Source organism: Saccostrea echinata, unplaced genomic scaffold (genome assembly GCF_033153115.1).
Source record: "Saccostrea echinata isolate AGI-Se365-2 ecotype Australia unplaced genomic scaffold, CSIRO_AGI_Sech_v1 ptg000033l, whole genome shotgun sequence".
Taxonomy (NCBI): Eukaryota; Metazoa; Mollusca; class Bivalvia; order Ostreida; family Ostreidae; genus Saccostrea; species Saccostrea echinata.
The window spans coordinates 18,421,718-18,447,996 of record NW_026889782.1 but is presented as its reverse complement, the minus strand read 5'-3'; the positions used below and the strand labels follow the sequence as shown (position 1 = coordinate 18,447,996).

Sequence of the window (26,279 nt, the reverse complement as noted above, 5' to 3'; positions counted from 1 at the left end):
CCCCATGCTATCGACTGAAAATATATCAGTTCAAGTCCACCTCCTCTAAACTCAGTTTAGAGCCCCTTTACAAAGGCTACGGAGAGGGAACTTGTTTAAATGTCCTGTTAGACGATCATCATTACGATGCCATCATATCTATGCCTGGTGTGACGGGCAATCAATACTATTGTGATCATTGCGACGTGGGGTACAGGAACATCACAGAGCATCGTACCCAGTGTCCTCACCGATGTTCCTTTTGTTTAACCGACTCGCCCTGCCCTCCAGACGGGAGCCGCATTCAATGTAGCCAGTGCCAGGGATTTTTTCAGAGTAGGACTTGCTACGAAAATCATCTGCAACCTCACAGTAACAATACGGCCACCACCGTATGCAGTTTAATGGGGCGATGCCACCACTGTCAGAAATGGATGCCTAAAAAATTACTCCCTCATCATCATTGCGGAGGACAGAAACAATGTAAGATCTGTAAGAAAACCGTAGACACGGATCATCAGTGCTACGTTCAACTCAAGCCCGAGAAAAAGAAAAACAAGGGCAAAGAGACCTTACAGTTCTACATCTATTTCGATTTCGAATGTACGCAGGAAACCGGCATCCACGTCCCTAAGCTGTGTGTGGCACACCGCGTATGTCAACATTGCGGTCACTTACCCATAGAAGATCCCTGTCCTCACTGTCGACACATGGGACCCCGTCAACACGTGTTCCGAGGGCCAGAGACCTTAAGGCAGTTCATGGACTGGTTATTACAACCCACTACAGGAAATAAGAATTCCGCCTTATTACACGACGAGGCCATCATCATCGCCCACAATTTCAAAGGATACGACGGACAGTTCATTTTAAATTACCTGGTTCATTCCGCCTGCCTGAAACCTACCGTCATCATGAACGGCAGTAAAATCTTATCCATGCAAATCTGCGGACTGAAATTCATCGATTCCTATAATTTTTTACCTTTTGCCCTGTCCAAGATGCCCTCTGCTTTCGGATTCACCGAACTGAAGAAAGGATATTTTCCACACTTTTTTAATACGGAACACAACCAGAATTACGTGGGGCCTTATCCACCGGCAGCTTACTACAATCCCGACGACATGTCTATAAGTGGACGACAGGCTTTTTACCGATGGTACGAACAACAAGCCGGAAAAGTGTTTGACTTCCAGAAGGAATTTTTAGAGTACTGTGTCTCGGACGTCGATATTTTACGACGATGCTGTGCTCAGTTTAGAGCCACCCTCAAGAGCTTGGTCCATGTAGACCCCTTCCAGGAATCCATTACTTTTGCCAGTGCGGCCAATTTAGCCTACCGTCGAGGATTCATGCCCAAAGAGACCATTGCTATCATTCCCAACCTGGGGTATCAGCCTGCGCGTCGATATTCCGCCAAAGCCTGTCGGTGGTTAAGCTGGATGAGTCACCAGACCGGATCTCACATCCAACATGCTAGAAACGGGGGAGAAGTCAAGATCGGAAGTTATACCGTCGACGGATACCAGGAAGCCACTCGCACCGTCTACGAATTTTACGGATGCTATTGGCACGGATGCCCCACCTGCTACCCGAATTTACAGACCGAAAGTCATCCTCACCGGACCCAATTTACCTATGAACAATTACACGAGGAAACTTTAAGACGGAGTTCTGTTTTAGAGGAAATGGGGTACTCCCTCCGTAGCATCTGGGAGCACGAATTCGATCAACAGGTACAAAGAGAGGTAACTCTACAGAATTATGTACGAGACCTGGACATTCCAGATCCTTTGAACCCCCGAGACGCCCTGTACGGAGGTCGGACCAATGCCACTAAATTATATTGTGAGGAGGGGGACATGAGATACGTGGACGTCTGTTCCTTATACCCTTACGTATTAAAATACAGACCTTTCCCCCTAGGCCATCCTCAGATCATAACAGACCAATTCCAGGACGTGAGAACTTATTTCGGCCTCATTCACTGTCGGGTCCTACCCCCCCGAGGCCTCTATCACCCCGTTTTACCTTATCGCACGGGAGGCAAGTTATTGTTTCCCTTATGTCGAACGTGTGCGGAACGACAGGACTCTACCTCTAAACATCGATGTCAACACGCAGACCAGGAACGCAGTCTTACGGGTACCTGGGTGACTACAGAATTACATAAAGCCCTGGACATGGGATATACCTTAGAGCGGATTTACGAAGTTTGGCATTTTTCACAAAGCAGTCGAGATTTATTCAGATCTTACATCGATACCTTCTTAAAGATCAAACAGGAAGCTTCTGGATTCCCACCTGATTGTCAGACGGAGGAACAGAAACTAGATTACATTCGTAAAGTCTTAGACAGAGAAGGGATCAGGATGGACCTGTTAAGTATAGAAAAAAATCCGGTGCTAAGGACGATAGCCAAACTCTTTTTAAATTGCTTGTGGGGAAAATTCGCTCAACGCCTGTTATTACCTAAAACTCGATACTTGACCGAAGAAGAGGAACTACAGCAACTCTTACAAGATTCGACCATTGACATCAAAGGGATAGAACTCTTAGAAAATAAAGAGCAGGCCGAATCCGACATGATGCTGGTCAATTATCAAGAGAAACAGGAATTCGTGGAAGAGTGTCCCTTCGGAAACGTGGTACTGGCCTGTTTCACTACCGCCCATGCCCGATTACACCTCTACGAGACTTTACAACCTTTGGGAGATCGGGTCCTTTATTTCGACACGGACAGTATCATATACCAACATGAGGAGGGACAATTTAATCCTACCCTTGGCAACAGTTTAGGAGAATGGACAGACGAATTAGACGGGGACCACATTATCAAATTCATGTCAGGAGGCCCCAAAAATTATGCTTACCTCACCGCCAAGGGAAAATCCATGTGTAAAGTCAAAGGATTGACTCTCAATTATCGGGCCTCTCAGATCGTATCACCAGAGACTTTAGAAAAAATGCTCCAGAAAGAAATTGACGAAATCCAAGTCTCGTATCCCTACAAAATACAGAGGACTCGTCAACATGAAGTCAAGACAATACCTTTAGAAAAACAATATAGAATTGTCTATGATAAGAGACAATTGATGGAAGATTATAACACTTTACCTTATGGTTATTAAAAACAAAACTGTATTTTAAATGTTGTTGTTATTTTATGGGGAAAACCCCCTAAAAATGAGGGGTTATAAAAAGGGGGGGGAAAATAATATTACACTTCAGTCATGGCTGGTGTTGATAAGGAGCCAGACTACCTTCCTGTTTACCCTAAATATGCTCTGCTCTTAAAGAGAGAAGCTACCTTTGATGATCGATGGCCCGATTCTTTAAAAGGATTAATACCCGACCTAGCCAAAGCCGGATTTTATTACAGAGGAGTGAGTGATAAGACCATCTGTTTTCATTGTGGTATGACTTTAAACCTCTGGGAACCTACAGACGATCCTTATGTAGAACATGCTTATTGGAACCCTAATTGTCCCTACATCAATAGCTATAAAGGACGTGAGTGGGTGATGATCGTATTCATTAACCATTTACTCCGGGTGGGATACAAACCTTCACCTGAAATCAAACCTCTACTAGACCAAACCTCTACAGAGATCCAGGCCACAGGAAAATGTCACATTTGTTTAGAGAGAGAATTACAAATGGCTTTACTCCCTTGCGGACACGTATGTTGCTGTTATTTATGTGCTCCCACCTTCCGGTATTGCCCCATCTGTCGAGCCGATGTGAAGAGAACCCAGCGTATATTTCTGTGTTGAATAAAAAGGATTGAAACCCTATTTTTCTCTTCATTTGTCATCATGCAACCTGAGGAGACACTCCCGTCTTTTCAATTGAAACACGAATTTACCATGGTGGTAGCAGGACCTTCTAAATCTGGAAAAACGGAATTTGTCAAGAAATTGGTGGAAAATTTACATTGGATTACCCCCATGCCACAAAAAATTGTCTGGTGTTATCGGGAATGGCAACCTGCTTACACTTCTTTAACAGATCGGGTCTCCTTCATTCGAAATATTCCAGAAGACGATGAGAAATTAGTGGGCAATATAACTATTCCTCACTTACTCATTTTTGACGACATGATGGGAGGAAAAGCCATCGAATCGATCGTGGATTGGTTTACCCGTAAAGCGCATCATCGGAATACCAGTGTGATTTACATCACTCAGAACTTATTTGATCGAGCACCACAGCATCGCACCATTAGTTTGAATGCTCATTATTTAGTGTTGTTTAAAAATCCCAGAGACAAATCTCAAATCAGTGTCTTGAGTCGACAGTTAGCCTTACCTCATTTGATGTCGGCCTATCAAGAAGCCACCAGTGTTCCTCACGGGTATCTCCTGGTGGACTTGAATCTACAGACCCCAGACGAATACAGATTGAGAAGTCGATTGTTTGAATGGTTAACTATACACATGCCACAAGAGTATAAATAAAAATGTATCAACATTACACTTGTCATTCATCATTATACAGTCATCATGGGTCGACCTCTCTCGGCCAAGAGTAAATTAGTGAAAACCTTACGACGTTTACAGCGGGAACGAGATCCTGCCAAGCGAGCCCATTTAATCGAATTAGGGCGTAAAGCCTTATTGAATTGGTTTGCCATGGGAGCTCGAAATTTGATACGTGGGGTCTTACCCATCAATAAACAGACTCAAAAGTTTATTAATAATCATCGTCAAGATTTAAGCATCATAGCCGATAAGTCGGCGAGTGATCAAGACAGAAAAAATGCCATTTTAAAACGCGGAGGAGCCGGATTTCTAGGCGGAGTCATCATTCGTCATTTATTTAAATGGAATGCACCTAAGAAACGACGTGTCCGTCGTTTGAAAAGTGTGGTAGTGCGAGTCGATAATAAGAAACAAAGAGTGTTTCCCGACTGGATGGTCCGAGTAGGAGGAGCAGCTCAAAAGATCAGAAAGAAGAGAAAACCTCCTAAGAGAAAACCTACTCAAAGAAAAGCCCCTGGTGGTAGAAAGAAGAAAAAAACCACTCCCAAAACTCCAGCTCAACGAAAAGCCATGCCCGAAAGTCTAAAAAACGAAATCAATCAGTATTATAAGGAACAAAGACAAAAAACTATTGGGGAGTTATTAAAGAAACAAGCTGAAATGAGAATGGATCGTCCTATGGGGCCCATAGGCAGTCAAAGAGCTACCGATTTAGAAGTGTTTCCTCGAGTCAATGTGGGAATTCCCTCTCCTAGAATTAAAGTCCCCATTCACACTCCTAAAATAGCACGCTTTCAACCTCTGACCGCTTCTACACCTACACTTCCTAAAGGAATGAGATATAAATGTCGATATTGTTCCAAAATCTACGTCACCCAGAAAAATAGAGACAAACACGAGAAGGACAAACACGACATGTATGCTCCTCCTCCTTGAGAGTATAAAAAGGAGAGAAACCTGGGACATGTCCTCATTTTAACCCCAGGATGGCTAAGAAGAAGAAGAAAAGAAGGACTTGCTGTTCTACACGATTAAAACCTCACTGGCCTCTTTTAAGAGTGTTATCTGACCCTCACTATTCCTCTCCATTAAAGACGGGTATTTTAAAACATTGTTCTGGAGATTGTATTCTCAAAATCTGCGAGATCGTGTATAACCTATTAAAAGGAGTGTTACCTCTCAGTTCGGCTCATAAACGAAAACTAGCTCCTAAGAAACACATCTTCAGGAGACTGGTCAAACCTCAATCTATCCGTAGACGACGAGCTTTGTTAGTCCAGCAAAAAGGAGGCTTCTTCCCTCTCTTAGCAGCAGCCGCTCCTTTACTTTTGGGAGCAGCTTCTTCCCTCCTAGGAAAATGAGTCGTAAAATGGTGTTAGTTCCCGAGGTCTTATTGAACGATCTCAAGGCAAAATTACCCAAACCTCCGGAATTTCAATCTACCATCAGTTTAGGTCAGGAATTGGACGAGATTACAAGACGTGAAGATTTAACCCCAGAAGAAAAAGTCGCTTTATATGGCCAGGAACTTCATCGATATAGGAATTATTTACAACAAGCTAGACAGGAACCTATTTCTAAACCCCCAGCAGCAGCAGCTCCAGCAGCAGGAGCAGCTCCAGCCCCAGCAGCAGCAGCAGCATCACCAGCAGCCCCAGGTGAGATTGAAGATGAAATTCTTGAAACAGTGAATAAAAACATGAAAAGAAAAGCTGGATTATTATTAAATCATTTAAAGAAAACCAAGGTGTTGAGTTGGAATAAGGAAGGTGAAATTAGTTATCGAGGTCAAAAAGTTCCCGATTCTAACATTGTGGATTTAATGGCTGATAGTATGAGATCTCGTTCTCGTAAAAACCATCCCCCTCCTAAAGGATTAGATGAATTTGCTCAAGCTTTAAAAGAGACGCGTACTCCTCTGGAATACGTGAGCAATGGAAACCTTATAAAAGCCATGCAGAGACCTGGAAAAATCAGTACTCCTAAAAGTATCTTCAGTGATAGTGAGGACGAGGGCGATAGTGGATTTAAAGATGCTTCTTCATTTTTGACCCCTGTTAGTAGACCTGTAGGAGATAGAGGAATAAAAAAATCCACTCCTAGACCTCTGTTAAATTTAGCGAAGGCCATCAAAAAATCTAAATTCAGTCCAAGTTTACCTAAAAAGAGATTAGAACAGATCGACGAAAATTGGCTTTCATTACCTAAGATATGAAAAAGAAACCAGTGGAAGACATTTTAAAAGAGATTTATTATGATCCTAAAAGAGGGTACGGAGGAATACAAGCTTTGTATCGTCAGGTCAGAAGTCTGGGACATAAGATTTCCTTGAAAAAGATACGAGAATGGTTAAAAGAGCAAGATGCGTATACCTTACATAAACCCATTCACAGAAAATTCCGGAGACAACAGACTAGAGTGACGGATATAGACGAACAATGGCAATTAGATTTAGCAGATGTGTCCAGTTTAAAGAAACACAATGACGGTTATACTTTTTTATTGTGTGCCATTGACGTCTTATCTAAATATGCCTGGGTGGTGCCTTTAAAACAGAAAACGGGAAAGGAAATGATTCGAGGATTACGAGAGATTTTTCAACAAGACGGTCGACGTCCCGTCCGCATTCAATCCGATCAAGGAAAAGAATTTACCAATCGAGAATTCTTACAGGCTTTTAAATCCATTCATTTTTTTACCACTCGTAATACGGACACCAAAGCCAGTATCGTGGAACGATTTCAGAGAACTCTCAAAGCACGCATGTGGCGCTATTTCACCCGTCATAAAACCAGACGGTATTTAGAGATCTTACCGGATTTAGTGTATGCTTACAATCACACTTATCATCGCAGTATCCAAAGAGCACCAGCTCAAGTGAATGCTTCTAATGTGTTAAAAGTCTGGAAAACTTTATATGGGAAATCAAATCGGAAACAGTTTCCTAAACCTCAGTTTAAGGAAGGAGATCGGGTACGCATCAGTAAAGCCAAACGCACATTTGAAAAAGGATATTTACCTAACTGGACCACAGAACTGTTTACCATTTCTAAAAGAGTTCCTGGAAGGTATCCTTACGTGTATAGAGTGCAAGATTATAACGGAGAGGAATTAGAAGGGACTTTTTACGAGAAAGAATTACAAAAGATCATTAAAAAAGACGACGTGTACGAAGTGGAGGAAATCTTGGGGTATAAAAAGCGACGCGTAGGGAAAAAAATCATTCAAGAAGTCAAAGTTCGGTGGAAAGGATATCCCCCTAGTTTCGATTCATGGATTCCCCAAACGGATCTCATCCAATAACTCCTCATTGGAAATTTTGTAGAGAGAATGTTCCTCGAGAAGAAATCGTTTATTTCGCACAATTATTGATCTGTGTATCTCTCATCGTCACCAGTGTGGTCATGTTAGCTTTACACGATCCTAATCGAGAATATTGGATGGTATGTGTCAGTTCCTCAGTGGGTTATATCATGCCTAGTCCTACGATGATGCATCATACACCTACCCCTAAGAAGACCACGAATGCACAGAGTTAATGTCTTTTTAAAAAAAAAATAGATACACCACAGAGTGTATATATATAAAATGGGGAAACAACAAAGATTTTTTTCATTTCTGATCTGACTGAGGACAGAGCACAACATGGAATTTTTAAGCTCCGAGTATCGTTGGAAAATGCAAGAGCATACAGGTTCCACTAAAAAAGGAGAATGGATGAAAAACAAAGAGGAATGCATCCAAGATTTCATGGATAAGAATCCGGGAGAAACAGGACTCAATGATGTGTACCTGTATAAGAGATTCAAATTACCGGACCATGAATGTGCACCACTCATAGTATTATTATTAGGGTCATGGCGACCCCAGTATCAGGAATTCAAATGGAAAGTCAAATACGTCTTGGCTCACAAAACAGAGGCACCAGTAAGGACCTGGATTCAAGGAAAATGGATGGAAGAAGTCCGAGATTGTATCAAAGATTATGTAAACAAAGTGCTCAGAGAAGGATACGACATCATGGACTGCTTGTGAAACAGAATATTTGTACATGAGGAGAACTTTTCCTATTCAAAAAGAACTATGCAAAAGTATTCCATGTTTGTTAATTTAATGTTGTTGTTGTTGTTGTTGTGAATTAAAAACCTAAGAAAAAAAAAATAAATTCTGGTGTTGTTGGTTTTTCCGCTTCGACTAAAAATAGATATCCCAAGGTATATATATATAAATCTTAGCTTTGAGTTCACTGTGCTCATTTTTTTTCAATCATGCCTTCTGTGTGGAGAATGTCGTATTTTCTTCACCAAGAAAATAGTGCCTGTCCTCATTGCCATAGGCAGTTGAGAGAGATCAGCAGATTACCTGAGTATGACAGTGACGACGACGACCTTATTGGTTGGTATTGGGGATGTAATGAATGTGGAGAACGTATACCTCACTGGGAAGTAGACGATCCCCCTAGTTTGTGGTATTGTCGCTGTGATTGGTGCCTGAAATATTACCTGTGGAAATATGGGGTTGATTTTATGATGCCACGTTGGGCTAAGCGCATGAGAAGAAATACCAAGATCGAGAGATGCCCCTCCTGCTGGGAAGAAAACACCCAAGGAAAATGGAAATGTCAACAGTGTATGAAATATCCCTGCTGTGAAAAGTGTTACAAGTCCATTATACGGCTTTCTTACAGAAATTGTCCCTTGTGTCGATTTGAACAATAATAATAAAAAAAAACTATAAAACCAAACCAGGTCTTATTTTTCTCAGCTGAATACATGTGATGACGTCACAATAGGCAGCTTGATGACTTGAATCGGTGCCAAGTTTATGCCCTAGGTAAAAAACCTGAGGTTTTTTTTTTTTTTTTAAATCTATTTTTAGACTTTGGAAAAACCAATAGACTTAAAAAATCTATTTTTAGACTTTGGAAAAACCAATAGACTTAAAAAAATTTATTTTTTGACTTGGGAAAAACCAATAGACTTAAAAAAAATTTATTTTTTGACTTTGGAAAAACCAATAGACTTAAATAGAGTAAGAACGTGTGAAGCACGTGTGGGTTTTTTCAAAGCGACTATAAATAGTCAGATCCAAAGGTATTTAAAGCTGAGCTTTTTTAAAAAAAAATTTCACAAAGCGACTGTAAATAGTCAGATCCAGAGGTATTTTTAAAGCTGAGCTTTTTTGTGAAAAAAAAAAAAAAATTTCACCACCACCACCACCACCACCACATTTCATCATGATTTTTATGTGGAGACTGAAGTATTTCTTTGAGGTAGAAAAGTATTACTGTCATTACTGTGATAGGGAGATGATCCATGAGCGTACATTTACGGTGTATGATCATCCAGGATGGCATCACAGAACTTATCAATTTTGCGAGCATTGTGAAATGGCTTTTCCTCACTGGTTTGTGGATGATCCCCCTTCCATGGAGACCTGTGGATGTAGATGGTGCGTGAAATATTTCACATGGAAGTACGGGGCAGAGAATATGGTGCCCCTATGGGTCAAAGTGACCAGGAAGAGAGCCTTAAAGAAATGTCTGACCTGCTGGGAGGAAAATACGGAGGGGAGATGGAAGTGCCAACAATGCCGACAGTATCCATGCTGTGTGAAATGTGTCGAGAACTTCGTCAAGATTTGCTACAGACTTTGTCCATTATGTAGATATGAAGGAAATAAATCATAAAATCAAAAAAAACTGTTGTTGGGTTTTTCCTGAGATGCTAAAAATAGATTGGATAAGGTTATATAAAGAGGTATGACCCCCAAAAAAATCATTCATTCTGAAAAAGTTCAGTGTCCAAGTCAGACGTGTTTTAAAAAAGATGCAGTATCGTTGGTATTATGAGAGCCCCGTCAATCAGTTTATTTACATGGAAGGAGGGTGGATGAAAACTAAACTAGGAGCGATCCTGGATTTCTTTGAAAATCATCCAGGACATTCCCTGGAAAACCTGTGGCTGGAAAAAAGAGTCAAAATCCCGCATCCTAAAGGAACTAGAGTGAGGGTGAAATTCAACCAGCATTACGAGCAATATAAATGGGTCAGCTGTACTCATCCTATGAATCGTTCGACACCGATGACCCTGGTTCTGAACGAAAGTCTCTGGTACTCAGACATAGCAGAGTGTGTGAGACATTTTTTCAAGATGAAGAAAAAAGAACTGACCTTTTCAGATTATCACGACGTTAAACAGTACGTGTATTGTCGCATCCCCTTTTCCCAGATCAAAGACAATATGGAAAAGGAAGGACCTGGTGTTTTAGACAGAGTGATTGATTACAGATCAGAAGAAGAAGAAGAAGAAGTGTAAAAAAAAAAAAAAAAAAATAGACTCAATAAAATTTAAAAAACAAAAAAAAAAGTGTTGTTATAAATAGAAGGGTCCTAAGTTATTTTGTCTCAGTATCTCACTGAACATGGCCGAGAGCAGTGGTTTTTACATGACTTTACCCAGTGATGGGTCCATGCAATCTTTTCCGAGTAATACGACGGCTCAATTTAAAACCTTATTACCACAAACAGTAGATTTAACAGATGGACAATGGGAAGTGGCTTTAACAGAATTGATGTATCCCATTTCATTGAAAAACATCACAGAAGAGGAAGCTTATTTTGACATCCTGCTTCCTCAGTTTTATGCTAAAAAAGTCGAAGAACCCAATGTGTTTAGATGGGACAGATTTAAAATGAAAACCATAGAGGCGATGCCATTAAGCCAATGTCCTGTACTGTTAGATTGGGACCATACTGAATTTGGTGATCAAATAACGAAAGACCAGAAGATGGAAATTAAGCGAATTCACTTTAGACCGGGGCCTTACATTCATCCCATGGCTTTAACAAGTGAAATCAGTCTTGGACTGGAAAGAACTTTGAAAAAATTATGGAAGTTTTTGGGTGATTCTGTTGATTCTAAAAAAAAAGAGTGAGATGAAATTAGCCTATCATGACAAATATGATAAAGTGATGTATCACTTTAACGGGAGAGAACTTAGAAAATATCCCTTTTGCATTCGTTTTCCCACAGCCTTAGCTTATAAGTTAGGAATAGAAAGTAAGAAGGTGATGCTTCAGAACGATACAGAAACCAAATGGATCAACGTGAGTTACATGGGTAACAATACCGTAGATTTATATGAAAATCTGAAATCCATGTACGTGTATTGTGACTTGATTGAACCCCAGACCGTAGGATCCAATGCCTTGAAATTATTAAGAGTGGTTCCTTGTACACTCAATCTGGAAGATAAAAAACAAGCTAAATGGGAACCCGTTAGAGCGGAATATTTGAAACTGAGTAAAAAACATTTCGATAGCATTGAGATTCATATCATGACTCCTTTAGGGACTCCCATGCCTTTTTTAAGTGGAAAATCGGTCGTGAAACTTCATTTCAGAAAAGTGTACTGAGATGAGTGTACATCTTTTTTGTTACATCCTATTGGGAGTGATGACTTGTCTGATATGCTGTCTGTATTGTATTCAACCCTAAGACAGGGAGGGGTATAAAAAGGAGTCCCCGGAGTGCATTTAGGTCAGTCTGACACGAGTCATGAAAACATGCAGTATCATCCCGGATTATTGAGACAAAGAGGACACGGACAGTTTGTCTATCATAGAGGTTTATTACGTCAAAAAGGACACGGCATTTTAGGATCCTTGTTTAAAGTAGCAGCTCCCTTAATAGGAGGATTATTTGGAGGAGGCCAACAGCAACCACCCCCACCCCCACCCTATTATTATCCACCCCAAAACTATCAAAGAGGGGAAGGATTTTTTTACGGATTTACTGAAAACGGGAGCCAAACACGCCTTGACCGCTGCTGCTAGAACGGGGTTAGACGTGTTAGAAAATAAGAGATCTTTAAAAGACGCTGTCAAAACTCACGGAGTACAAGCCCTGAAAAACACTTCGGGAATGGTGAAACAAAGAATGAATCTAGGAGGTACTAAGAAAAGAAGAAAAAAGACACCTGTGTTAGCCCGAGGAGGTCCTAAGAGAAAAAGAAAAAAACAAGGAGGAATTCAGACTAAGAAAACACGTCCTTTAGATATCTTTGATTGAGAGACTATAAATAGGGAAGTCGAGTGAGATTGACCTTCATTTGTGAAAAATCCATCCTAGTAGACAGACATTATGTTGCAACCAGATTCCTGTGCGTGTGGGATGAACAATTTACAATTGTTCCAAGTCCCCCCGACTAATATTGCTTTAGAAGACTCCAAATGGGAAGAATATTACCCCATTTCTAGTACTTTAGATTCGGATACGGCTCCCATTGAATTTGAAATTAAAGGACAAGGAGATCAATATCTGGATTTATCTCAAACGTATGTTCAAATGGTGTGTAAATTCACCAAAGACGATGGTACTGATCTGACTGGAGCTGGCACCACTTGCGCCCCGGTGAATAATATCTTTCATTCCTTGTTTACGGAAATCGATCTCAGTGTCAATGGAAAAATAGTGTCTCCGGGAACCGATACTTATCCTTACAAAGCTTATCTGGAGAAATTACTTTCTTACAAACCCAGAACTTTAATGACACAGATGAGAGCCTGTAGTCTGTGGGAAAAAGATACGGCAGGACACATGGACGAAGTGGGGGTAGCAGACCTTGGAGTGGCTCAAAATAAGACATTTGATGTAAAAAAGGGTGTAAGTGGCGATACTGTGGTCATTGACGAACCCATCGTCCCAGAGTTACCGGCCAATTCTAGAAACGAAGGATTTAGAAAACGTCACCAGGCCATCAAAGATAGTAAGAAAATAGCCTTGTTTGATCGTTTACATCTGGATCTATTTCAACAAGACCGATTTCTACCCAATGGAGTAGACGTCCGTTTGAGATTTAATCGAGCTAGACCTCAGTTCTATATGATGATCAAAGCACTAAGTACGGGAAAAGTGAAAATATTGAACATGGTCTTGTGGGTGAGAAAAGTCAAACCCACGGCCGTCATGATGAATGGCATTAATCAAAGTTTGAACACTCATAGAGCCAAATATCCTTTGAGAAGAGTGGAAGTGAAAACCTTTACCATACTGACAGGAACTCAATCTAAGATTACGGATCATCTGTTTCAAGGCCAGATGCCTAAACGTCTCATTTTAGGCTTTGTGGAAAATGCGGCTTTTAACGGAGATAAAACTAAAAATCCGTTTCATTTTCAAAACTTTGGAATTAAGAAATTAGATGTCAGTATCAACGGAGAGACCATGAGTACTCGTTGTTTTGAGCCCAATTTCAATGAAGATTTATATCTGAGATCTTATCTGAGTCTATATCAAGCTTTGGGAAAATTAGGAGAAGATTGGGCTCCGGACATCACCCTAGAAGAGTATAAAAACGGATACACTCTGTGGGGCTGGGATTTCACCAAAGATCAAGAAGCGCAATCGGACAAATTCCACATCATAGAAACCGGAAATCTGAGAATAGAAGTCCAATTTACGAACAATACGGTGAACACCTTAAATTGTGTGGTGTATGCAGAATTCGATAACCTGTTAGAAATAAACAAACAGAGAGAAGTCAGTATTGATTACTAATGGATACGGGACAGTTGAGAGAAGTCTTATCCAGAGAATTAAAGAGTTCTTTTGGTGGAGTGTACCCTGTCGATATATTACCGGATCAATTAAGACCTGGAGAAAAAGCCATCGTGGTGAATACGGATCCTCAGGATCAACCTGGAGAACACTGGGTGTGTCTGTACGTGAGCAGTCCAGTGGTGGAATATTTTGACTCTTATGGATTTCCTCCCTTACAGAAAGAAATTCAAGACTTTATCCAGCGTCATGCTCACCAATGGATTTATAATCCGTATCGATATCAAGATTGGAAGACCGATGTGTGTGGACAATATTGCGTGTATTATTTACATCAAAGACACAAGTTGAGAAAGAAAGCAGACGAGTGGTTATTTCCCTTTGACCATAGTACAGCTTTACAAAGAGATCATTATGTAGCTCAATGGTTTAAAGACACTTATCATAAAAGACCTACGGGTCATGGACAAACTTGTCAATGTTTCTATCAAAATGTCATGTAATTAATTGTTGTTGTTATCAATAAAAAAGAATTGAAAAAAAAAAATCTGTTCTTGTTTTTTTTTTTTTTTTTAAAAAAAAGGGGGGTTTTCCCCATGATACTAAATATAGAAAAAAAAAGGTATATATAAAAAAAGAAAAAAGAAAAAAATAGCCTCATTTGATCATGAGTCTCCAGGAGATACAGGGTGATTTATTAAACATTCCTGTAGAAGCTATCGTACATCAATGTAACTGTTTAACAGTCAGAGCTCATGGATTGAGTCAAAGTATAGCAGATAAATATCCTCAAGCGAATTTGTATGCCACCCGCAGACCTTTAGGGTCTAGAAATTTAGCCTTAGAAGAGGACAGGGATAAGCCAGGAACCATTAGGGTGTTTTCCTCACAAACACCTGTGGTCATTTGTTTATTAGCTCAATGGGATTATGGCAGAGCAAGTCACAGACCTAAAAGAATCTCCACTTATCAGGACACCCCACAAAATAGAGAGCAATGGTTTCAAGCCTGTTTAAAAGAATTGGGAAATTTACCTTATAAAACTCTTGCTTTTCCTTACAAGATTGGATGTGGCTTAGCTGGAGGAAATTGGACTCATTATAGACATTATATTGAACAATTTGTACACACTTATGACAAACATGTGTACATTCTTCATAAACATTAACTGTGTGTGTTTTTTTATGTGATATAAAATAAATCTTTTTTTTTTTTGAAAGTACCTTTTTTTTTTAGGAATATGAAGTGCCATGCTTCAGCCTCCACAGCAGTCTGATGCACTCATAAGCAGATCCTTGTGGGGGTGGGTGTGTGTGTGGTGCCCAGTAGAAAACACTAGGAATTTGTTATAATTCCATGAGATCATCCAGTTTTGGCTCACAGTACAGATTTCTTTTTCCCCCTGTAATATATTGTCAATATTAAAAAAAAAATTCAGAAAAATCATCAGCACTTGGAGATATAAAAAACCCTTGTTATCTTTTTACCAACTATGGTATTATAATTTACATTATCAATTATCTTTGACTTATCCATTTTTCTTTATCCATTTTTTATAATATATATATATATATATATAAACATGTAGAGTAAAAAAAAAAAAAGAATTAAAAATTTGTATCTCATTGAAAAACTTGAAAGTTTTGTTTTGTTTCTATATGTTGGATGATTAACTGTGTGTGTGTTTCCAAAGGAAGAGTACAGCCCAGGCTTCACTTCATAGAGACTGGATTATAGATGGTTAGGAACCCCAAAAAACATATCTTCCAATGTTGAGGACTGTAGAAATAAAAACCATGTTGTTATGATGACAAAAAATACTACATGAAACAATGCATGTTTTTAAATGTAATGGAATAAAAAAAAAGAGTAATATATATATATATCAAGACCTAACTTATACTGGAATCAATGAAATTTCATTCATAAAAATATATATATATTTAAAAGATACAGACTTTATTTACTATGGACCATAAATGATGACATGAATAGCAGGCCATACTTTAAAGCACATGACAAACCATTATCTCAAAATCATGCAGAACTGGGTTCATTAGCTGACATTAAAACATATAGGTGAGGGATAACATAATCACAACAATAAACAATGTGTTAAAAAAAACTTTAAAAACGACTTACAGCGTGGATTACACGCCTTGAACAGGAAAGGGGTAAAAAAAACTTGCCTGGAGAGTATCATGGCGGCATAAACACAGAAAATTAAGTCGTACTTAAACACATTCCCTAATGATTTGAGAAAAATCACTGTCTTTCATGTGTGTATTTTTTACTTTTTTTTTTTTTTTATTGGACATGGGGGAGAGAGAGAGAGAGAGTCTATAGATTTTTTGTTGTTGTTGTTATAATCGAATAATAAATAATATGAGTTGACAAGAAAAAAAAAAAAAATTTTAAGTGATTATGAGTTTAGCATAAAAAAAAAAAAAAAAACAAAAACAAAAACAAAACAAAAAAACAGTGACCTCTGGTGTTTATTATACGTTTCTTTTATAACCGTGTATCAAAAAGGTATCTTTTCGTAAAATTTGGGTTGGCCCTTAAAAGGGCCGTTGTTGATTTTTTTTCTTCAGGGTTTACTCCCTGGGACTTGGTCCTTAAAAGGACCGTTGTTGTTTTTTTTTCTTCAGGGTTTACTCCCTGGGACGTCGCCCTCGTCCACGGCCTGTTGAAATTCCATTGTCTATTCTTCCTCCTTCGATCGTTACGCCACGGCCTCGGCCCACCCTGGGTGTTGAGGGACGGGTAGGAGGGGTGGTGCGAACAAGGGGCTCCGGGCTCCCGTAACGACAGAGGGGGCAGCCCTCTCCTCTGTCTATCAGGCGGGCCGCACAGAGGAAGCAGGCTGGCCTCTGGCGGCACCGACCGCACAGGAAGTTTGATAACTCATCCTCACACAAGCAAAGACAGCAGTATCCTTGTGCAACGGAAGCCTGGATCCCCCACAACGGAATGCAGCCCTGGAATACGGCTCTGTCCTGGGGCGGTGATGCTGGCTGTGTCCCGTCGAGGAGGCGGTGGACTGCTGCTCCGGCCGGAGACGAAGGGGGGGACTCCGGACTGTCCGGCAGGCCGAAGTTCCTGCCCTCCTCCTCCGGCCGCGGATGGTATACGGGGCGTGGTGGCTCCTCTCTGCTCCTTGCTGGCGAAGGCGAAGGCCTGTCATAGGGGGTGGCTCTGGCGGCTCTCCGGGCGATGTTGGTTGCCACGAAAGTCCTCAGATCTCCTACTCTGATCCTCCCCATGTTGAAGACAGCGAATTCCTCCCCGGTGTCTTGGTTCCGGACCACCATCTGAAGGATCACCTCGACTCCCGGCTGAATGGCTACGTTCTCGGTAAAGAGAGACATGTCGAATTGTAGTGTCGCTGGAACAGCTGACTAACGAATGACAGTTAACAGCTGATCAGCGTCGGTATTTATACACACAGCGCGAGCCGAAAAGAGAGCACCCTAAAAGCCCGGATGACGAAGAGCTCAGAAAATCATGGAAACATCAAAATTGTGTTATTTGTGTTTTGTGAATACCTCTATTGGAGTAAATAACATATTATGGGATCATATATACATTCAAACCTTCTAGTAAAAGAATGAAGGTAAGTTTCGAGAATGATTTGACAGTATTTTTCATACATGACATTGTTCCCTTGTTTAGAACAGGCTCATTCATGCCGAAGCGAAGGGCTAACCTTGACTGACCTGAATACATAAAATAAGTCGTTTTAGACTTTTGAGAGTGTAACACAAAGAAAACTTATGGCAGGCAATAAGATTGAACTTAGGGAAGAGTGTCTATATAGTTTTCAGATCAAAAGAATCGTTACAAGTGTAAAAATAAACTTAGCGTCGGTTTCGGGATAAACACAAGGGAGGTCAAAGGTCAGCCATTTTCAGAAAATCAATGTATAAGACTTTGTATAGGGAATATAAGAATCTTTTCGATCTTGACCTTTTCAGATGAAAATTTTGAGATGAATAGAATCAGATTGGTCTAAAAACAAATTGTATACACTTTATTTGCAGTGGGAAAGTTTAGATTTTTAAATAAACCAGGATTTTATAGACTCAGCGTCTAACGGATACATGATGACGTCATTACTAAACAACAACAATAACAAAAAGCTTAGTGTGTTTTTATTCTTTTATTTTTCTTTTTGGTTTAACAATTGTTCCAAATGTTGAATTCTGCGTTGAAATCTCATTCGATCAGCTACTAGAGCCATCCATTCACTTTTCCGATCTTCGGGTGGTAAATAATGAATTTCATTCAAGTCTGTATTAAAAGTCACACATTTCTTAGTCTCTCTGAAATTTCCAGATATTTCATCCCGTATTGAATGCATATTTTCTCCATCGATTCTATTTCCTGGTAGAGTAAAATTACTTTCCTTGCTTTGGGATGGCATAAAAAAGTGTAAGGCTTTCCTAGATAGTGGGTCAGGCTTAACCCATACCATTTCTGGGGCAGAGTTTCTTTCATGCGTTGACATAGAAAATGCAGTGTAGCTAGTCTCCCCAGGTTGGGAGGATGTAACAGGGCCAGGCATTGTAACCATAAGTCCTGAATGGTTTCTATGATGGTAGTGGCTCTCTGAAAGACTTGTTCTGCCTCGGGAGGCAGAGGTTGTTGGTGTTGTTCTATCCATTGCATTAACAAATCATAGCCTTCTAAAATCAAAGAGTGGTATTGCTTCGACATGACAATTGATTATGAACAGAAGACATGATATTTTGTCTTATTTATACCCCCCTGTTTTTTTTTTAAAAATTTATTTTTAGACTTTGGAAAAACCAATAGACTTAATTTTTAAAAAAAAATTTTTTTTTTAAAATCTATTTTTAGACTTTGGAAAAACCAATAGACTTAAATTTTTTTTAAAAAAAATCTATTTTTAGACTTTGGAAAAACCAATCTCAAATCTCACACCTCAGGAATTTCCAGATCTCAGAACGTGCTGAGCGCGTGTGGGTTTTTCCAGGACCCCTTCCTTTTTAAAAAAAGTATAAAAACCAGCGCAGAGAGTGTATGGGTCATCATTTTCAGTCAGAAGTCAGAGGTGTATACCATGGCACAAGCAATGATGAATACCAAAGACAACCCCAATTATGCGACACCTGAAGGCTATGTCATAGCCCCCATGCCAGAGACTCAGGATCCTGTAGGACTGGACTTGGGATTGTATAATTTCCCAGAGCCCATGACCAAAGAGGACTTTGGTATTTTAACCACCACGTTAGAGGGGATAGTCAACATGCTAAACCAGATGCAAGTGAATGCAAATAAGTTTGAAGAGAAAGTCATGAGTGAATTCGTTGACCTGAGAGAAATAATGGCCCAACTGGAGGATAAAGTGTGGAAAATAGAAGAAGAAAAAGGTAGAGAACCCACAGACACAGAAGCTCCAAAGAAAACCAGAGAGACCAACCCCTGTTTCATCTGCAAAGAGTTAGGACACTGGGCCCCTGAATGTCCCAACACAGACACAGAAGTTCCAAAGAAAACCAGAGAGACCAACCCCTGTTTCATCTGCAAAGAGTTAGGACACTGGGCCCCTGAATGTCCCAAGAAAGACCTATGCTACAAATGTGGAAAATTTGGACATTGGGCCGATAAGTGTGACCAAAACAAACTGTCTGAGAAGAAGAAGAAACCATCCAAGCCCAAGGAAAAAAAAAAAAAGACGCAGGAAAACATGAGTCTCGGGGACAAACAGGATAATTTATTAAACATTCCAGTAGAAGCTATTATACATCAGGAGAACAAAGAAAATCTGATTCCACTGGACCAGCCTAAGAAAAGAAAACACAAGGAAGAGGTCAAGAAGTCCCTGAAACTTCAAAAGAAGAATTGACTTTGTATTATACTTAAATAAAAAGAGTTTTTTTAAACTTTAACATTGACTTGTTTTTCTTTTTTTTAAAGAATAACAGCTGGAGATCAGCTGTGTTTTTAAAGTGTCAAAATTAAAGCAGCCAGAGAGGCGATGAAGGACTAGAATGACGTCATAATCAAGATTTGAATCACTGCCAAGTTTAGGGCTAGGTAGGATCTCACATGAATTTTTTTTTTAGGCACTTTAAGGGCCTAAAAGTGCACTCCGTTGATCCGGCCATCCCCCCAGGGGCCCCAAAAGTGCACTCCGTTGACCCGGCCATCCCCCCAGGGCCCAAAAGTGCACTCAGTTGACCCGCCTAGCTAGGCTGCTTATACTACTCATGGGGTGTGATTCATTGTTTACTGACACTGGCATACAGACAGATATGAGCCTCACAAGTATCAATGACATTTTATCAGAAAATGAAGAGCTGAAGAAAATAATTGATGATAAAGATACTTTATTTAGAGACATTTTCTTAGAAAAAGTTACTAAGAGTGACGATTCAGTTAGAAAGTTTACAGGATTACCAAGCTTAAAAATCTTCAACACAATTAAAGATGCTGTAGTCAATTTTGATATCAATATTAAGTATTGGACAGGAAGTGAGAGTGAGACAGAGAAGCGTTATCAAAATCAGGGGAAAAAACCTGGGCCTATCAGGAAACTTTCACGATCAGATGAATTCATTTTAACATTGGTACGCTTAAGATTAGCTCTGCCTGTCTTTGTCATGTCACAACTTTTTGGGGTTTCATCCATCTTTACAATATGGATGTTTTGCTTGTATTATATTTTCAAAGACTGTATCATATGGCCTTCTCGAGACATTGTTAAAAAGTTCATGCCAAAATCCTTCATACAGAGTTACCCTCGGACGAGGGCTATTATTGATTGCTCTGAGATATTTATTCAAAGGCCTAAAAATCCAACTGTCAATGCTAGGACTTACAGCACTTACAAATCTCATAATACTTTTAAATTTCTTGTAAGCATCACTCCTAATGGTGCATTCAATTTTATTTCTGAAATCTGGGGTGGCAATTCCTCTGATAGGTACATAACTGAGCATAGTGGATTTTTAGACCTTTTATCTGCTGGTGATGAAATAATGGCGGATAGAGGGTTCACAATTAGAGACCTCCTTACAGAGCGAAAAGCATATTTAACTATTCCACCATTTTCACGCAAATGTAACTGGGGAAAGGGGAAGTATCTGTGTGCCAGCGACATTAAAAAAACAAGGAAAATAGCAAATCTCAGAATTTGAAAGAGCAATTGGACGCTTAAAAACATTCAAACTTATTTCACAAACCATACCATGGGACATGAAATCACTGGTTCATCCTATGGTCACTGTTGCAGCATTCTTCTGTAATTTACATCGACCTCTAGTTAAATCTTAAGAAAATGGCTTGTTTATTTATTCACAGATTTTTATTTGAAGTAAATTGGCTGAATTTACTAGGCCTTGAAGTTGAAAAATGAAATCCATTTATACTTGTAATATATCATACAAGACTGGCAATAAATTGTATATATTTTTCTTCCTGTTATACATTATATAAACATGATATGTACATGTACCAGAGAAATAACTGTCCATAGAGCTTGAAATAGAATAATAGTAGTTTTGACTTCTCTGTGATGAATGAAAAATGTCATGTTTTCAATAAAAATAAAGAAAATATAGTCTTGTTTCAAAGTTTTATGTCTCAATTACATTAAAAATTTGAAATTACATTATAAATTTGAAGTAGAAATCAATAGCCTTTTTCAAGCACATATCAAAATATTCTGCATTGAAATAAATTCTATCAGTTGCAAAGTCTTTTTGAGTAAAAAGAACAAAATCACACCATGATTTTCCAGTTACAAAAAGTTGAGTTTGGATTTGTGAGTACCAAGGCGAGTTTTCCTTTAATTTCACTTCATCATTCACAAGATGAACATAATTGTTTTCACTAGCAATATCCTTAGTATACTTGTGCTGGTGTGTGTATGTGCACTTGATCTCCAGGAGACCTTCACCACCACATAGACATTTCACATATCCATCTGGGGAAGCAGCTATAATAGGACATGCAGGAGAAATTGACAAACCTGCCTTCAAAATTTCTGCTTTCTGGTGAGATTTGATGTATTGTTCCGTATACTGGTTTCGAGCGACACCTTCCATCGATTTTCCATAATCTGTGGCTTGTGTAGAGAAAAAAGTGGCAGAACTTTGAATTTTCTTTACTATGTAGTTATTTTCATTCAGTCTTTCCATATTGCATTTCAGAACCGATCCCATTATTGATGCCGTAATTCTACCCTTTCGATATTCATGCCACATTGGGTCATCAATCTGTTCCTTTGTTATACTTTCAATATTTCTAATAATTTCTGGTGTATGAATGTTACACAAATATTCAAGAAATTCCTGTCTTTCTACAATGTCATGCTCTGATTTATACTTCTGAATATCATCTGGTAACAGTACTTGATTGTTATTGATATCATTTTCACTATCACTTTCATCAGACGGAGGCTCCATGGTGTAAGTTAATACTGAACCATGTTTCTTGCAGACTTTGTACAAAGATTTCATTAAATTGTCTCTGTAAGGCTTTAGATGCAAATCAATAGCATTATCAGAAAAAGGCTGATAACTATCACGGATATCTTTCTTACCAAAGTCGATATTTTGTGTTGTAACAGGGTTAGAGTGTCAGTGCATACTTCAGTGCCTCTGTCTTGGTGCCTTTCACTGAAGTCATGCAATGCAAACAACAATGCTACACAGTGCTTGCAACTTCCATCATCTCTGGAAAAAGAAATAAAAGCTTGCTTTTAATTCACTTTGAATTAATATATTAAATTTTACAATGTACATGGCAGGTCTAATACAATGTATATGTGTGCTTACATCAGCCTTAATAAAAAAAAATCTATGTAAAAAAAAAACAAAACTATTCATTGAAAAATTAAAAAAATTATGTGATTAATACTTAATCCTTAGCCCTTCAACTTGGATTAAATTTATATTATACTAACATCAGGAGTGCGTTCAAGATTGTGGCAACTAGTCTACCAGGTAGATATTTAACAAACTCTAAATAAATCTGTGTAACCTCTATGCAGGGACAACTTGGATGTTCATCTAAGTGTTTAACATCAAAAAACAGATCAGTCGTGTTTTATCATGACATGTACATAAGCATTATGATTTCTGTTTTCTCATTGCTTTTGAGTACATTTATGTACATGATGTGTTGACCCAAAGGGACACTTAGAGTATTTAATTATTTTATTCAAAAAATCTAAACTTCTGCTGTATGAATAAGATGCATCTCCATCCCGAAAATTATTGAAAGAATCCCCACCCCACAAAGCAAATTATGAAAAGTAAATGTACATATACTCACGCCACACAAGTACAGCCACCAGATTTCACAGAACTATTTTTATGTAAGAGTATCCATGTCTCGTAAGGCTTCTCTGATTGCCTTGTCTCTGGCACGCAGGTACTCTTAACATACATGTATCCATGTGCAACAGTGGCCATCGCAACTTTGTCAATGTGGTTGGTTTGATACAGTTTGAATGAGTTATCATCTTTGTAAGACTTCAGTCTGTTTGCACTCCAGTCACAGTAAGTCATCAAATACACCATTACATCACCCATTTCAATTTTTGGCAAAGTTTGTAAATCAACCTTCCAATCAGAAAGTCCACTAACGTCAGGTAAAATAAAAGTCGTAATATTTTCATCGGTACGGACCTCCACCGTTCTCCTTTGTTGATCGTGGTAGCGTTTATTTTCAATGGCGCATTCTTCCGGCTCAATTTCCATTGCAGTTGCAGCTTCTGTCAATCTAAGTAGTTGTTGTTTTCGATAAATTGATGTTTGAATACCTCTTTCTTTCAAAAAATCACGGAGCTGGGGAACCGATTTAAGACGAAGCTGTTCCGTCGCCATTTTGTCTAAATTATGCCTAGATTTTTGTCACGTGGTGATGAAAGTCACATGACACATTTACTTAGTGCAGACATCCCGGAAACGAAGTATTTACCGAGATGATGATGCGTAAATAACAACTTGCAGGCCCGTAGAAAGCAGTTTCACTTGGGGGGGGGGGGGGGCGGGGGCACAGCAATACATTTTCAGTTGAGGGGGCACTATCAACTACCAAATAAAAAAACAAAAGGTCATCAGACGTTTTTATTGATGGGGCACAAGCATACAGTATCTATGTTTTCTATAGTAATCTATATATCGGCAAAGTTATTGGGGGGGGGGGGGGGGGCACGGCCCCCGTTCCTACGCCCATGCCATGAACTCTTTTATTTCATCAATTATAAAATCATGTAAAGTCAATATTTTATGTCATCACTGCCGAGTATTAAGAAGTAAATGTATGTGTCATAAATGACGTCACTAGCCTTGACATGACGCAGTACAAGTGATCCAGAGGTTTAACCCTCTTACTGCCAGAGGGGTCATATATGGGCTCTACCCACAGGCTGCCACAGGGGTCATATATGACCCATCAAAATATTTTATATCAAGTTTTGGTCTATTAAAGATTTACGTTCATTAATTATGTATTTATTCTTAAGAATTTATTTGCTTCAAATGATAAGCATTGTATCTTGTCCGTGGGCATATATTGAAGTAGGCTACAACTGTGATACATCGACGACGTCAAACTCACACTGATGACGTCAAAAACGTCACACTAGGTACAGGGCTATTCAAGACACTTTGCATATGGACTTCGCAAATTATAAAATTATAAACATGATAGATAAAACAACCATTGAACTCTCTTTTTTATTTAACCCCTTAAGGGGCAAGTGCGCCTTTGACGCATTTTCAGCATCACAGATATTTAACTGTTGGCGTTTTGTAAATAATTGGGATACAACAAAACAAAGTTTTTCTGTGCGATGTTAAGAAATTATCGTAAACTTGAATTGAATTGAATACTGCATATGATAAAATAACGCCTAAATGACTGATTTTGTGTGATTTTGTGCTATCTTCTGTTGGCTTTATCTTACTTACAGCACAAAATAAAATAAAAATGAATGCCATAACCTAAAAGCTGGGGATTTTCCATACATGTTCTATTGCGGACATTATAAGGTACGTGCATTCATTACAGAGATATTTATGTTGAATATTTGGAACTTTTACGAGTAAAGCAAACAAAATGCACTATGACGTCATCTGACGTTTTACATGCACAATGAGCTCAGTGTAAAATTAATTGATTCTTTTGATATATGGAACAGATTTTTTTTAAATGAATTATTTGTAAAGAAGAGTTAATGTACGACACGTTTTGAGCCATAAACATGTAGTAAAACGAATTTTCCGTAGCTTTAGGCGATAAATGCATGTAGTAATAGTCTTGGCCCAAAGCCCCGATTTCGCGCACCCATTACAAGTATCAAAAATCCCTGTCGAATTTTGTGGCAGTCCTACATGTAGTAGGTATAATTAATCAAATAATTATGTATTGTCGTTTACCATTTTCTTAATCTTCGGATTTATTATTAAAAAATGTTTTTAAAAATACAAGCATATAAGTCTTTTTTCGAGTACTTAGTCTAGTATTTTAAATGTACTTTGTTACGATACTTTAATATTATTAATAGATATTGCGTCAGCTGATGTTGTTATTTTTGTTATGTGTGACGTCACTCGTTACCTTTTGTGTGATTTCCGGAAGCCGAGGAACACCAGCACGCGATCGTCTGCGAGACAGGAGATTCAAGAGACTTTAGACATTGGGCACAGGAATGGTGGATGATTTCATACTTTGTAATTCGGCTTGAGCTTGGGCTAACCGTGGAAGTATTGCCGTGAACATAGCGAGCGATGTCCGCGGAGCTGGAGGACTTCCTAACAGCTGAGTAAATTCTGTCCGCGAATTGTTTATTTTGTCAATTTGTGTGTAACTGTAATTGTGTGTGCTTATTTATTATTGATTACATATTTGTTTTACTATTAAAATTTGTTAAAGTTTTAATTCGTTTTGACTGGTGTTGTTGTAAGTGTGTCATCGGGAGCCAAAAATAGATTTGTGTATTCGGCACACGTTACAACTTTAAAAGAAAAAGCTATCACAATGAAAAACATATTAGGTGTTAAATTTTCTTGTCGATGAAGGATACATTTTTGCTACCTGCACAAACTGCATGGAAATGACGCGATTACTTTTCTTTTTTTCAAATACAAAATAAATGTATAGGAACATGAAAATGAAATAAAAAGAAATATATTGTGATATTCAATTTAAAAATTTCGTTTGAATTATTTCCCTTGTTACCATGGTTGTTATGTACACAGGCGAACATAGCACGGAA

At 38.9% G+C, this 26,279-nt stretch overlaps 4 protein-coding genes across 5 annotated transcripts; 3 read left to right on the top strand and 1 right to left on the bottom strand.

The window, feature by feature from the left end:
- The first annotated feature begins 3,212 nt into the window (after positions 1 to 3,212).
- On the top strand, positions 3,213 to 3,755 carry LOC133198220 (baculoviral IAP repeat-containing protein 7-B-like). The gene has a single exon (XM_061334346.1). It carries the CDS (start codon positions 3,213 to 3,215, stop codon positions 3,753 to 3,755), a length of 543 nt encoding a protein of 180 aa, XP_061190330.1.
- An 8,852-nt stretch (positions 3,756 to 12,607) lies between these two features.
- Positions 12,608 to 14,023, top strand: LOC133198219 (uncharacterized protein F54H12.2-like). Its single transcript, XM_061334345.1, has one exon. The coding sequence runs from the start codon at positions 12,608 to 12,610 to the stop codon at positions 14,021 to 14,023; it is 1,416 nt and encodes a 471-aa protein (XP_061190329.1).
- A 6,236-nt stretch (positions 14,024 to 20,259) lies between these two features.
- On the top strand, positions 20,260 to 21,189 carry LOC133198218 (uncharacterized). Its single transcript, XM_061334344.1, has one exon. It carries the CDS (start codon positions 20,260 to 20,262, stop codon positions 21,187 to 21,189), a length of 930 nt encoding a protein of 309 aa, XP_061190328.1.
- Positions 21,190 to 21,642: 453 nt separating this feature from the next.
- Positions 21,643 to 23,873, bottom strand: LOC133198720 (uncharacterized). 2 transcript variants are annotated; one of them, XM_061334737.1, is made up of 2 exons: positions 23,330 to 23,873; positions 21,643 to 22,728 (listed from the first exon to the last, which is right to left on the bottom strand). In XM_061334737.1, exon 2 carries the CDS (start codon positions 22,510 to 22,512, stop codon positions 21,658 to 21,660), a length of 855 nt encoding a protein of 284 aa, XP_061190721.1. In that variant the 5' UTR covers positions 22,513 to 22,728; positions 23,330 to 23,873; the 3' UTR covers positions 21,643 to 21,657. Both variants share the same exon structure in this region, with proteins under 2 accessions (XP_061190721.1, XP_061190722.1).
- Between the last annotated feature and the right edge of the window lie 2,406 nt (positions 23,874 to 26,279).